At 41.0% G+C, this 15,621-nt stretch overlaps 1 protein-coding gene across 2 annotated transcripts in view; it reads left to right on the top strand.

The window, feature by feature from the left end:
- Nucleotides 1-15,621, top strand: part of olfm2a (olfactomedin 2a) — a 114,531-nt gene that overhangs the window by 54,232 nt on the left and 44,678 nt on the right. The window contains exon 1 of one of the 2 annotated variants that reach the window (XM_017453990.3): nucleotides 10,045-10,507. The exons of the other annotated variant lie outside the window; for it this stretch is intronic. Coding sequence (XP_017309479.1) covers nucleotides 10,364-10,507 — 144 coding nt within the window. The 5' untranslated portion in view covers nucleotides 10,045-10,363. Of the gene's footprint in view, nucleotides 1-10,044; nucleotides 10,508-15,621 lie in introns of those variants that run through there. 2 annotated transcript variants of the gene reach the window in all.

The following is a 15,621-nucleotide window of genomic DNA, read 5'->3' as shown; positions in this document are numbered from 1 at the left end:
TGCCGCTGACGTGATTATTTTCCTAGAACAGCACACCTCCAAGAGTTTTCATCCTCACATCTCCTCACACATGGCCACACAGAAATCCCTACAGCTGCTTTTGCTGGTGTGATAGTGCTTGAATTGCATTGTGGGTGAGCCGTAGTGTGCTTACATCTGGAATATCGAGTAGCAGCTGTGTGCTGAGAGGACTGTTTTTATCAAGAGCAGCAGTCTGCAAAAATCACTGGCTAAGTGCTGGATTTAAAAGATAGCAGCGTGTGTGCGAGGGATGAAGCATCCACTACTGTTCATTCTACTTTATATCTTCAGTGTTAACTTTCCAAACAATAAACGAAAGCCCTCAGGATGAGTCGGTGATTCGTGCTAGCTCAGATTCTTGCTAGCTTTTCTTCGTCAGCCGGGTTAGCATGGGCGACGTGCTACAGTGGCTGTCTTCCTACAGACGTATTCACACACGTACGATTCCAACCGGCCCCAAAAACAAATTGTCCAGGGTTTTACTGAAAGATTCTTCATTATAAGTTAAAGCAAATGGAAATAATAATAATAATAATAATAATAATAATAATAATAATAATAATAATAATAATAATAATAATAATTGAAAATATTCTTAATTAGATATTGCATTCTGTCATCTGCATTAACTGCATTAAACATTCAGTGTTTAAACTCACTGTGGTTACAGTCAACTCCAGAAATATTGGCACCCCCCAAAGAGAATGAGTCAAACAATACAATAAATATTAATTGCCGGGTGCCGATCATTTTGAAAGCAGAGCTTTCAGAAAATTGCACTACTTGAAATCTTTATTTACCGGTTACTCTCTGTGCGGAGTTTCACATGTGTTTATGTATGTCTTTTTTCTCTGGGTTCTCCGGTTTCCTTCCACTTCATGTGACCTGTGTTCCTGGAATAGGCTCCAGATCTGGGAAAGGCTGCCATGACCCCAATCAGGGTAAAGTGTTTGCTGAAGGTGAATAGTAGTTGCGTAATGAAGCACTTTAGAAAGATTCATTTAAAAATGTATTTACATGCCTATGTATTTAAGCTAAAATTCATTTTGTTCATTTTATATATGATTCTTCACTTTATTTTTAAGAAGGGTGCCTATAGTTCTGCAGTTGATAATGAAATCTGTGTCGTCGTAAAGTTATCCAAATAAAAACGCTGTGAACTGGGCACAAGTCTGGCTTTCAAAAAAAAAAAAAAAAAAAAAAAAAAAAAGAGGGAGAGAGAAAGGAAAATGTGATAAAAGTACAACCAAAGGCCAAAACAAGCGAGTTTGTTTATCAGCTGTGAAAGTGAGTTGTCAGGACGTATCTGAGCTGCAGGAACCCTACTGTAGTACCTGCAGTCATCAAATTGAAGATGATGGAGATATCAAAACAAAAGCCAAGGACTAATCCCATATTTTTTGACAGTCTCAGGTTTACAATGTATAAAGGGTTTTTTTTCTTCTTCTTCTTCCTCTGGTTGCTGGATGGAAGAAAAGGGGAAATAAATAAATAAATAAATAGAATAAATAAATGCTGTTGACTGTTATATCAGCGCCTTGCAGAGCTGACTTCAAATAAACAAATGACGGCCCAAACACTATCTGCTTCTCCTGAATGCCCCGACTATTGATTCATCCAACCCTCTCGCTGTTGGTCCACATGTTTGGAAGGAAAAATATTCAGATAAAATAACAATAATAATAATAATAATAATAATAATAATATTTTATTTTTTAAAAAGTGCCTTTCACAACACCCAAGGTCACTTCACAAATACAACATGCAAATATTTTATATATATATATATATATATATATATATATATATATATATATATATATATATATATATATATATTTGCATGTGTATATTTTATTGTTGAGGTTTTAGCAGACAAAACAAACTGATTAGCAAATTTTGGAATCAATGCTATTAGGAAAAAAATGAATCCTACAATTATAATCCCATCCATCCTACATAGCGTCACCGGGAGCCTGGAGCCTATCCCAGGGAACTCGGGGTGCCCTGGACGGGGTGCCAATTCATCACACGGCAAAATTGCACACACATTCACACACTACGGACAATTTGGAAATGCCAATCAGCCTACAACTCATGCCTTTGAAATGGCGGAGGAAACCTCCGGAGCACGGGGAGAACTTGCAAACTCAGCACACACAGGGCGGAGGTTTGATTCAAACCCCCACGTCGAGGAAAACGTCCTAACCGTAAGCCACCGTGCCCACCACAATGATAGTCAGTTATCGGAATTGTTCGATTTGTAGTCATAAAAGTATACGCAAGTATGGAAAGCATTATTTTACTCAGTTATTGGGTATGATGCTGTACAGAGACAAGAGTAAACAATCAAACGATTCCTCGAAGCAATCTAACGCTGCGTTCGAGTCCTGTTGGAAATATCCTAATGCCCATCGCAATGCCGTCGTTGCTTTTTAACGTTTCCATGAGCCCCGACTTTCCGTCTCGTGCATGGGTCAATAACAAAAAGTCATGACGCCCACCAAATCCACTGTGATTCCTACAGCAGGTGATAAGATTTAAGTGGTCAATTTTGTTAATTCATTTCCTTTTAGTCGTTGACAATAGTGCTCATTTCTGGACACCAGAAAAAAAAAAAGCCTCAAACAGAAGCTCCATTGCGCGACACTAATCTAAATCTTCGTTTTTGTGTGGTATCTTTAGAAACGATGTGATTATTATAGGGCTGGAGTCTGTACATGTTCAAAACGTACAGACCGCACCTTGAATTCGAATGCAATCGAAAGATAAACCAGTAGCACCGTGAAAAGTATTTTCATCGCTTTAGCCAGACCTGACGAGGAGTATGTACAGTATAAGTCGACATGGATGACTGAGAAGACGTTTATCGTAAGGCTGTCCTTATTGTATGACTGCATGTCCATATTTGTTTGTTTTGGAATAGTGTTACTCTTTGCTGCCACCCAGAGGTTGTTGTGTGCATTGCGCTCTCAGGTCGGCTGAAGTTCATTCAATAGGAACTGATTAAAAATGCCTTTTAAAGCTAAAGCCCTGCAGGCTCATACCATGATAGAATTTTTAATAGATGCTTATGATTAAGAGGATGAGCACTGGGTAAAGCAGAACGTTTGAAAAGATGTGTGCGTGTGCATTTGTGGCCTAAAACCTGTACTTGGACCTGGGTGTGTACGCATGTTAGAATCAGCATGTGAGGAAATGAGAAAATTATCAAATGAAGATGCGACGGCTGTGGCCTGAAATTACAATGTGAGGGCCTTCAGGGTGTCTCTCTCTCTGTCTCTCTCTCTCTCTCTCTCTCTCTCTCTCTGTGTGTGTGTGTGTGTGACACAATCTGCCATTTTGCCATGGCTACAGCTCACACAGCCGAGCCGAGCTAGAGCGGTGGAGCACACAGCCGTGGAGCTGCATACAGATGTGACTACAACACACCCACCACGTGACTCCAGCACAGCCCTCCAGCACACACTCCGCCGCTTAACGAAGTATAGACAGCTATAATTACACCCCGTCCACTCAACTGGGGCAATTATTTTTACGAATGGGTATTTGATCAGTGCCGAGGCTGATCATGATTACAGACTGTGTGGTTTTCCATAAGGGTGTGTGATGTGTAGTGTGTGTAGTGTGTATTTGCTGTACTCGAGTGCTCTCTGGTGGCCAGAGAATGAACAAACGCGTTACAGTGTGGAACCTCGTTATGTTTAACAGCCTTGTGAAATAAATTCGGCACAAACGAGAGCAGGTTTTACTGCCATTTCGTGAGTTATTATAAAACACATGATGTTTTCTTCTTGGAAAAGAAGTAGATGATCATTAAAGCACGTGCGGGGAAGAGGCCACAGAAACAGTGTCGGGATTACAAAAACAACTGCTTAAGCGGGTTTCTAGACAGGGATTAGTAACAATTTTGGTTTATTTTGAACATTAAGTACTTTCCTACTCCAGCTGTGCATGCCTCGCTGTTTAGTTGGGAACCGGTTAAAACTAAACTACATAAAATAACCACAACGAAGCCAGGACTATAGATAAAACCAAGCCAAATATTTAACCAGAAACATGCATTTATTTTTAGCATCCTTCTACTGTGCAGTGTGATTAGTTGCTTGCAGAATTACTTGATATACAGATTTTCCTGCCGTTGCCAGATCTTTGAAAATCAAGCTTTAGTGGCTATTGTACATTCTTGTAGCCAGACATTCAGGAAGTGATCAATTCTGGACAGGAATTTTACCTATTGGGAAACGGTTTAGGTTTAGACTATACTGTCTTTAATAACGTTTGCACTCTGGAAGAACTGAGCGATTTTTGTTTCTGCTTTTCTTTTTATATTCAGTCAAAACGTTGTTCATTTTCTGTTTCCGTTCACTGTAATATTTCTAATACCAGTTTCTATACATAAGTATAATAGTAAAATGTGTGTGTGTGTGTGTATATATATATATATATATATATATATATATATATATATATATATATATATATATATATATATGTGTATATATATGTGTGTGTGTGTGTATATATATATATATATATATATATATATATATATATATATATATATATATATATATATATATATATACACACACACACACATATATATGTGTATATATATGTGTGTGTGTGTGTATATATATATATATATATATATATATATATATATATATATATATATATATATATATATATATATATATATAATCTTGCATCATTATGTTGCAATGGATCTTCTGTTATGTTTTTCCAGCCCTGAAATGTAGTCTTTTCCTTCAGCAGGAAGACTGAAGCTTTGCTCTGATTCTGTTCTTTAAATGTCATCTTGCATGAGGCAGAGACTTTTTTTTTTTCTTCAGCAAAGCAGGTCTGGTGTGTGTGTGTGTGTGTATATGTGTGTTGTTGTTGTTTCCTTTAAAATGCAATTCACTTCACAGTCAGCAGAGGACTCTAAAAATTACATACTGCACCTTTTAAAAGAAAGTTTTAAAGAAACATCTAAGGGGTCTGGGTTTGTTAGATTTTATTTATTTATTTATTTATTTATTTATTTATTTATTTATTTTTTGTGGTAGAAATCACAAAGTTATTGTATTTATCATGAACGTCTTGTTGTGATTCATCCATTTGACTGGCCTCTTGAATTGAATTATTCATTTAAATCTTGGTCTTACGTAAATGACTATCTAGAGTCGTTTAAACTTGTATTTATTAGGATTCACTGTTTTGCTCGTTTTTTTTTTTGGATCATTGCTGTAGTAATGTTATTTTGCACAATCATAAATCTTTCTCAAAGAACAGTCGTAGATTGGAAACACTTGACCTCGTCCAGACCGTCCGGTTCGGGTGAGTCTGTAGCACAGCTCAGATTACAGTGCTTGTCTGATTGAATGGGAACCGGTCGGCTGTTGTAGCTCATATACCTCAGGCGTTGTTGTGTCGTCCGTTCTGAGACGCGTTTCTGCTCACCGTGCTTGTACAGAGTGCTTATTTGACTTACAGAAGCCTTTCTGTCAGCTCAGACCAGTCTGGCCATTCTCCTCAGACTTCTCTCATCGACACAGCATCTCCTCCCACAGAACGTCCGACTGTTGTGTGTGAAAATCCGCAAAAGATCAGCAGTTTCTCAAATACTCATAGCAGCCTGTCAGGCACCAACAACCACGCCACGGTTAACGTCATTAGATCACACTTTCCACCGTTCTGATGTTTGACGAGAACATTAACGAAGCTCTCGAACTGTATCATGATTTTATGCATCGTGCTGCTGCCACGTGATTGGCTGATTGAGACATTACTGAAATTGAGGGTTTTTTTTTTTTCCCTCTCTCTTCTTCATGACAACATAAATGTATTTGACCAAAATGGTGTGGAAATGTTGTTATTTGAGTTCATATCTAACTTCCAACCTTGGCTTTTTTGTTGTTGCAAAGATTACATCGGATAAGGAGCCAGTATAACAAACACGAACATAAATGCTGATTAAATATGCCTAAAATCTCGCTAGCTAAGTGTGATGTCTTCAGAATTTGATCAGGTTTCAGGATAGCTACAGGACATGCCTGAGGGACATGGATGTAAGCGTCATGAGTCGAGTTTGTGAGAAGGTAGCCGCGCACAAACTGTCCGCTATGCTCCGAGAAGAGCGCGTACGTACTCCGTATGTGTGTCTAAATGACCAGATAAAAACACATTTATAACAAGAACGTAAGCCAAAAGAACAGAAGTGAGTGGATGACTCGGTGATTCATTCTTCGGGGCTCATGTTTACATTCCGTGATCGACTTTTTACCTCAGGTGATGATCTTCTTAATCTTCTAATTCTTTACAATTTGCCACTAATGTTTATTTTTTTTCCCCCAAAAAGATTATATTACGGTCCAATCTTATCCACATATGTGGCTCCTGTTTTCCATACACACCTGCCCTTTGTGAATAAGTTTAGACACCCCTGACGTATAGATTCACGCGCAGGTTCTAATTCCGCGTCGCTATTTAAGTCCGTGAGGTCTAGACGTCATTTATGATATACACCTTCATATATCAGAGATATTATTTACTCTTCAGAAGGCGAAATGCTCGGCTATGTAATGGTGCTCGCGTGGCTGAGATGGTTTTAGAACTCCTGTTTGCTGCCAAGCAACAGTTGCTGAGACAAACCATAAGGAGGACATCTTTTGGTAGCAGTACTGCATTCTTGCCACCGGATGGCAATGTTGCTCTAGATCAATGAGGGGGAAAAACGGATGAAGTAAGCACTCTAATCCTCAAGACTCCAGCTCTGCCTCTGGAAAAAGCAGGAGTCCAGTGCAGCACGTTTCTTTTTCCCCCACTTCTTGTCCTTCAGGCCTAAAGTACTGTAAGACCGGATGTCTGGCGGTCATCACTTTTGATTTCATCTTGATTGCAAAAGATTTGTCCCAGCAAAACATGTCCTGCTGTCCACGAGTCAAATCATAAAGGAAAGAACAGCATCATTCATCACTCGACAAGAAGAATAGCGGGCAAACACAAAGCCCTTTATTTTAAGCTTAATAAATGGCCAAGAGCACAAGAAAATTAGATCCTATTCAGGCAGTGATTAATAATTCACTGTGGTGCATCACAGTAGCGTGCCAGAAGGGCAAAAAAAAAAAAAAAAATGATCAGCTCATTATGTAGCAGCAAAAATCCTTCAACAAAAAAAAAAAAAAAAATCAAAGTTAATTATATTGACCATGTTGCCGAACTTCTTGTTAGAACTTTTTAATACGAAAGTTACGCCTTTTGAGACGATCCCTTAAGAAAGCATTGGTTTTTAAAGAGGCGGTACGTGGCAATGATGTCGGTTAAGTTTGGTTCATTATTATGTTTGTTTATCCTCTCACTGTTAATGCTAGATGTCCCTGATTGGACACGTCAAAGCATTAGCATTGTTTAAATGATGATAAAGCCATACGGGCCAGAAAAAAAAAAAAAAAGAACTGCGTATATTTGATCTACAAGCATAGAAGACATAATGTGTTTTTAACAAAGTAATGAGTGTGAGCGTGATTTCTGCTCGATTGCTGTTCTGATTGGATTCTGTTTCCCGAGAGCTGTTATTTGGCTAGACAATCTGAAGCCATGCTAATAATCAGAAAGACCAGTTGATTAAACGAGTGGAAACAGGTGCAGCTTCTCGTTGATTGGTCGGTTGGAATTCAAGCAAAGACGTGGCTGATCAGCGCTGAACAAAATGTGCAGGTTTTTTTTTTTGCCTGGAATATGACCTTTTTTTGGGGTTTTTTTTTTTTTTTTTGCTTCAGCAGTATCGATGGAAAACGTCTGAAGTTTATTTCTGGGGTCACTTTCAATATCACGCCATAAAAGGTCATTAAATAGACTTCATTCATTCGTTTTTCCTCAGTGAGAACTTTATCCTGATCACACCCTTGATTTAAAACCAGATTAAATGGTCTCCATTTACGTAGCGCTTTCATCCAGAGTGCTTTACACTGGTTCTCATTCACACACACTCGCACACCGATGGTAGCAGAGCTGCCATGCAACGCGCTAACTTGCCATCTGGAGCAACTTGGGGTTCAGTGTCTCGCCCAAGGACGCTTCAGCATGTGGAATCGAACCACCAACCCTACGATTAGTGGACCACCCGCTCTACCACCTGATCCACAACCGTCCCTATGAGGGTACTCATTCACACCTTAGGGAAAGTAGCCGGTTTGGGACCTTGAAGGAATCCTGCACAGGCAGAACGTATCAAGAGTGTAACCTGAGCTCAGGCTCAAACCCTGGAGCTGTGAAGCTCAGTTCGTTGTATCTTCCTAATTTGCGTGGTATCCCAATTGACTCGTGTTTAACGTCAGACTAACACAACTACATCACTTACTAATAGGCTTTTCTAAAGCCTTATAAAGGTATATTGAGTTCAAGCAATTGAATATTCAAGACTAACGGAATACAGAGGCAGCACTAGAGTTCAAATCTCTTCATTACAGAACAAACTTGTTAGCGCTGCACCACTCAAGAGCTACTGCTAATACTCGTCAGCTAATACTCTTCATTCGGCGGCGGCGGCGGTGGTGGTGGTGGTGGGGGGGGGGGGGTTGCTTATTGGGAAGATAATTTGAGCCAGCGATCTAAGAAATGCTATACGACATGTAGGGACTATGATGTGAAAGTACAGAAACCCTAAACTGCACGTTATTTCAAAAATATTACACGTTATCTCATTAGTACAAGTTATCTGTTAGTAGCTCTTTATTAACTTGTTATTATCTTGTCGTTGTGAGTTAGGCTATTATTACAAGTCATGATCTCGTCTTAATGATGAGTTAGTAGCTCATTACTACAAGTGATCATGCCTTCACAAGTGGTTGTCTGTCATTACGAGTCATGAGCTTGTTATCGCGCTATTAGAAGTTATTATGGTGTTGTTACAAGGTACTAGTTGATTACAGTGATTATCTTGCTGTTACTAAGTTACTGTCTGGTTACGATGAGTAATTAGCGAATTATTAGGAGTTACTACTACACGTTATCTTGTTATTACAAGTTATTAGGTCCTTATTAGCTTGTTATTACAAGTTATTATCTCTATTGATCTAAACCTTTTTTTTTTTTTTTTTTGAATGCTTTATGTGCCGTTTCCAAGACAACTGATCGTTTGGAAAAGTAATTTCTGTAATAAAACAATTGCATAGAGACTAGAATGTTGACTCAAATATGATATTATGGGATTTTTTTTACGTGTTTGAGTGCTGGGCTGTATCGGTCCGTTATACCCAACTAGGTAAATCCCGCCCCCCCGGACACGCCCCTGATTCGATGATCAGAATGTTATCACTTAAAGCACGTGTGCCATATCGAATAGAGTAAATACAATTACTGCTTAATTGAGGTATGTTCAGAATTCCGGTGTTTTATTCGTCATGCACGGTTCCATTTAAATGAACACGTCCGGAGTCACTCGTGCGAGCGTGACCGGAGTGTGTGTGTCAGATCAGGTGAGAGAGAGGAGAAGAGGGCAGGATGCTCATGCCAGACTCCTGCGCTGTGCTGCTTTTCCGTATTACGGAATAATCACGGAGTTGTCAGGCAGAGTGCATGATTGATGAACTGTCCAGAGCGAGTGAAGCGCACACATTTCTTCTTCATTAATACTCCAGCTATAGCTATCTATCTACTCTCCCCACACACACACACACACACACACACACACACACACACATGCGTTGCTCATGATTAGCTTAATATAGCAGTAGCTTTAATCCCACTCTGTACAGCTGTGAGTGAGACTTATCCAGGCTTAAAACAGGCCTAATTGTTGCAGAAGATCCGATTTCTCTCTTAGCCTCCCACTGTTCATTTGCTCACCAAAAAAAAAGGCAGAATGGGATGAGTATAGGATGTGTGCGTGAAACGGCTGGAGAGGCGAGGAGAGAGAGCGGGGAAAGAAGGAAGGGAGGGGATGAGAGCGAGGGAGCGAGAGAGCGAGATAGGGAGGCAGCCAATGCGCAGCTCTGCATCTTGAAAGAGAGAGAGGGTGGAGGAGAGAGAGGGAGAGAGAGAGAGAGAGAGAGTGTGTGTGAGGCGCTGGCATTCGCTCTGAGACATCAGGAGCCGGGTGGACTGACAGAGTGTGATGCCGCTGGATCCCGCTCCGGCTTTCGCTGCTGCATTTGCATGTCCAGCCTGTTGTTAAGAGGTGACCGCAAGTGTGAGAGTGTATCGTGTGCGAGCCTCAAGTCGCTCACGTGAGTGTGTGTGTGTGTGTGTGTGTGAGAGAGAGTGTGTGGGCCCCCTGGCGAGGGGCTCAGCAGGTTGGGCTGGGGGGCGGTAAGGCCAGGTGGCTGTGAGCACCATGAGCGTGCCACTGCTGAAGATCGGAGCGGTGCTCAGCACCATGGCCATGGTCACCAACTGGATGTCTCAGACGCTGCCCTCGCTCGTGGGACTCAACGGCACCACCGTGTCCCGCGCCGGAACCTCGGAGAGGATCGTCAGCGTGCGTAACCTAACCTCACACACTTCACACACCTCCTCTCCATCTGTTGAGTTTCAGCTGAGTGTTTTTTAGAAAACGGGGATGATTCGGGATTCACACTGTGTTGCTTACGGCTGTCTATAGGAGAGATATTAAGCTGTGAGGCCAGGGCTGGTTAGATGGAAACCGTCATGGCTGATTTTCAGTGATGCTCGTCTTCAGTGGAGATGATGGAGGACGAACAGATGCCACAGACCTCTGGAGAGCTTTGTTAGTAGAGATATGTCATATAGACTTGTGCGATTTCCAACACCCTGCCACAACGTCTGGGGACATTTACTCCGATCATATTCAATTCATAACATTAAAGCAAGTTCCTTGAATTTAATCTTTTTAAATTGTTTGCCTTTATCTCTTACATTTAAAAAAAAAAAATATATATATATATATGTAAATGCTAAAAACGCATGAGATATTACTGTCGGGTTCGTTTGTCTTCTTCGTTTTGCGTTTACAATAAAAGCTACTTGTTCAAATATTCTTTTTAATACATGCCAGCCGCGCTTCGCGAAAATACGGTTAATCGAGCCGCACGTGACATTCGTTTAGGGGCGTGGCTTATAGACACCTAGCAGTAGTGATACTGTAAATGCTGAAAACAAAACGCGAGAAGCCACGGTACGCAGGAGGAAAATGGCCGACCTCGTGCGAGTCAGGTCTGATTTATGAGGCTTGACCACTCGATCCAAGTCGACTGTCATGCGAAATCTGTAACGCACGAGTCGTCACAAATGATCGTGACACTACGAATCGAGACACTAAACCCGACGAGACGCAACAGCACCACTCCATGGCGTAGGCGGCTTTAGGTTTTTATTTTATGTGTAAATTCTTTTCATCTGTTCTAAACGATTGCATCATTTATTTATTTTTTTTAGATCCATCTCGGTATTTAGCTCTAGCGTCACTATGAGACCTTTAAAGAAAGAAGAAGAAGAAGAAGAAGAAGAAGAAGAAGAAGAATTGTATCCTGGGGTTACTCAGGCTGACTGGCATCGCCCGGTCAGCCTCAATCAAATTAAAGAAAGAGGCTGCGGTGCTTGAAATGTAAGCAAATTTTCTGAGAGCTCAGAATATCCTAAAAGGTTCTTAAGTGGATGCTGGCTGCAATCTCACCAACACAAAGTGCACAAGTGTGTAGAAGTGTCTGTGTGTACTGTATGTGTGTGTGAGAGAGCAACACACACACATCCACAGTGTGAAGTCAGTGTGAGGAAGGTGAGTGCCTTTGACATTTCCAGGATCATTAGTGTCTATGGTGAAGAGTGCTCTCTCTGAGCATCTGCCCCTCTCTAAATGCCCCAGCTCATGGACAGAGCAGCAGGATGGGAGGGGGGAAATTGACTATTAATCTACGAGTCCATCTCAGACCATTTCCTATTCTCATCCGGCGGGGAGAAAGGAAAACTACTGCATCTTTTAACCTAATCGCTAAGCGCCGGGAAGGATTTCAACACTCGTTTATTATGGAAGTGAACGAATTATGTTCGTAAACAAAACACGCGACGGGGTCTTAATTGAATTTCCGCCACTGATTGGTCAGAACGTGTTGAGGTGTTTATTTAGCATCTATAGCATGTCAGTATTTAGTACCGTCTGTCGTTTGACATTTTCAGGACAGAAGAGTTTACGCTTCTTTTTTTTTTTTTAAATAATTATCATTATTAACATCTTAATGTTTATTCGTGTTATCGTTCACCAGCTGCCGTAATGCGAGTGGTAAGAGGAACTTGTTTTGCAGACATTTGAACTGACTTTTAATGTTGGCTGATTTGTATAAGTGGTGGAAGAGGTGTATAAAACACTTCAGAGGCCTGTTTGGAACGAGCTCGGGAGTTTGCAGAGGAAGTTTTGAGTTGAGCAAGTTGGTCAAGATGGGGGGGGGTAGAAGCGTGCATACTTTTCAGGTTGAAGAGCAAGAAATTGTCCTGGGGAAAAAAAGAGGCATTTAAACCTACGCTAAGCGCAGAAAGCAACACCGTTGCAGCTGGAAGAGCTCGGGAAAAGTGCTGAGTGTGTGAAGTGTAATGGAGGTTTACTTTGTAGGCTCACAGTGAGAGTGACAACGTGATTCTTTTTGATCTTTTGTTCAAAAACATTCAGACACAAAAAAAACATTCTGCTGTCATGGATATCAAACAATTGCAAACAAAACACAGGTTTATCCAAAATAAAAAAAAAATCTTTGTTAAATATAGGTGTGCAACAATTATTGGCACCCTTTTAGTCGATATTTTGCGCGACGTCCCTTTGCTAAGATAACAGCTCCAAGTCTTATAATGCTTGATGAGGTTGGAGAGTACATGGCGAGGGATCTGAGAGCATTCCTCCCTCCATACAGAATCTCAAGAGATCCTTCAAATCTCGAGGTCCACGCTGGTGGACTCTCCTCTTCAGTTCACCCCACAGGTTTTCTATGGGGTTCGGGTCAGGGGACTGGGATGGTCAGGGCAGGACCTTGATTTTGTGGTAGTAAAGCATTTTTGTGTTGATTTTGATGATGTTTTGGATCATCGTCCTGCTGGAAGATCCGACCACGGCCCATTTGAATCTTCCTGGCAGAGGCAGTCAGGTTTTCATTTAATATCTGTTGATATTTGAGAGTCCGTGATGCCATGTATCCTAACAAAATGTCCAGGTCCTTTGGCAGAAAAACAGCTCCAAAACATTAAAGATCCTCCTCAATATTTAACCGTGGTCATGAGGGACTTTTCCATACGGCTACCTCTCTGTGTACCAAAACCACCTCTGTGTTTATTACCAAAAAGCTCTGTTTTGGTTTCATCTGACCGTAGAACCCGATCCCATTTGAAGTTCCAGTAGTGTCTGCAAACTGAAGACGCTCGAGTTTGTTTTTGGATGAGAGTAGAGGCGTTTTTCTTCAAACCCTTCCAAACACCTGTGGTGATGTCGGTGACTTCAGATTGTAGTTTTGGAGACTTTCTGACCCCAAGACGCAACGAACTCCTGCAATTCTCCAGCTGTGATCCTTGGAGATGTTTTATCCTCTCGAACCGTCCTCTTCACAGCGCGTTGAGACGATACAGACACACGTCCAGTTCCAGGTCGATTCATAACATTTCCAGTCGACTGGAACTTCTTCATAATTAATGATTAATGAAGCATTTTCAATGCATTTTCATTGCAATTAACGGGCATTTTCAATGCTTGTGCTATTTTCTTATAGACACTTCCCATTGTGTGAACCTCAACAACCTTTTGCCGCACATCACAGCTATATCCCTCGCTCTTACCCATTGTGATGAATGACTAAGGGAATTTGGTCTGTGTGTTACCTCATATTTATAACCCTGTGAAAAGTTATGGTTGAACAATTTCCTGTTCCTAGTCACCCAGGTGTACAAAAAAAAAAATTAAATATCAATGCGAATATACTTCAAATATATGTTTCTCATATGAATTCATAGAGGTGTCAATAATCGTTTCACACCTATATTTAACAATTCTAAATAGCTTGATAGTAGCTTGGAAAGTCTTAATAATAGACCGATATGAGAGAAAGTCTGGCGTTTGTAGGGTTTGCAGTGTCCACATGCTTTACTTTGAGCCACACTTACTACATACATACTAACTTCTATATTGTCGAATGTGCAAAAATGAGAAACAAGTGCGACAGTCTCTTATTTTTAAGTAAAAGGGTCATCGCACTAAATATTTCCTTTGTTTCAATCATTACTGTTTCCTGCTTTTCATACTATGTATTTTTTTTTAAATATAGAAACACTTAATTTCATTATTTTTGAAGGCGTGCTCACTCTACAGCATTTCTTTGCATGTGCCTAAGACTTCTGCACAGTACTCTACATTGTACGCCAGTCTAGTCGTTTAAAAAAAAAAAAAAAGCTAATTCCACTGTGCTGGTTTAATCATGGCTTGTACTTATATATTTAGTGCTATAGCTGCTACGTTGCTGTTGTGTCTCCCTCCTTCACATCTTACACTCACAGTGACACTTGGCTTTGGACGTAGCCACGGATATGACTCATAACGAGAACTCTTAACACCACGGTCGACGAACTGTTCCGCTGATATTCGTTTCTCGTTTGCATAAGGTTAAGAAGTTCTCGACGTTTTTATGTCGCCCTTGCTATCACAGTTTGCCACACAGGATTTTCAACCGCTTCGACAGGAAAAAATCTCCGCGGTGTGATCGCACCGTCAGGCTTCAATTATAAGTGCATTTTGATTAAACAGGTTGTTTTCGGAGAGTACAGGGAAATGTGTTGGAGTTCTTGTGTGTTGTGTGTAATTGCACATATAAGAGGTGTAACACAAGGACACTGACTGGATCTGCTTCTCTTTAACACTCCAAATATCTGTATTTGTATCTGTACAGTATTTGGATTTAAAACCTGAAGTAGGCGTGGTCTAAACCAGAAAGGGCTTTTTTTTTTCTTCCCTCTTTCTTTTCTTTCTTTCATTTAAAAAAAGAGAAATAAATAGTGAAATATGAACCCTACAACTATGCCCCCCCCCCCCCCCCCTCCCCCCAACCAAAATACTAGGGAAAAATCCCCAGAGGTATAAATGTCCACAGTTTCAGTGTGAATTCTGGTTCTGGAGGTTCTTCAACCTCTGCTAATTCAAAATGGGTGTCAACTAGAGATATCTGCATGACCCGTCCCCCCCCCCCCCCCCGAGCTCTCAACCTATCATACAACAGCTACCAATGGGAGGGTTAAGGCTAACACGTGCATGTGTAGTGTCACTGTGATTGACAGTAGAGACAGAACGTGTCATCCCTCCCACCAAGACATGGACAGTTTTGCTCTCTCTCTCTCTCTCTCGGACTTCTCGGGATTTGAACATTGCAAGTTCTTCCCGTGGTTTTGGGGTTTCCTCCGTGTACTCCGGTTTTCTCCTTCGGTCCAAAGACATGCGTTGTAGGCTTTCCAAATTCACCGTAGTGTGTGAATGAGTGTGCAGTTGTGATGAGTCGGTTTCCCTGCTTTTTGCCCCGAGTTCCCTGGGATAGTCTCCAGGCTCCCCTCGTAACACTGTGTAGGATAAGTGGTACAGAAAATGGACGGATGTTGTCATGTTCACCCATCTCG

The sequence above is a fragment of the Ictalurus punctatus genome, chromosome 24 (assembly GCF_001660625.3).
Source record: "Ictalurus punctatus breed USDA103 chromosome 24, Coco_2.0, whole genome shotgun sequence".
In the NCBI taxonomy this organism is placed as follows: domain Eukaryota; kingdom Metazoa; phylum Chordata; class Actinopteri; order Siluriformes; family Ictaluridae; genus Ictalurus; species Ictalurus punctatus.
The sequence above is the reverse complement of the archived record's forward strand: the minus strand, read 5'-3'. Positions and strand labels throughout refer to the sequence as shown.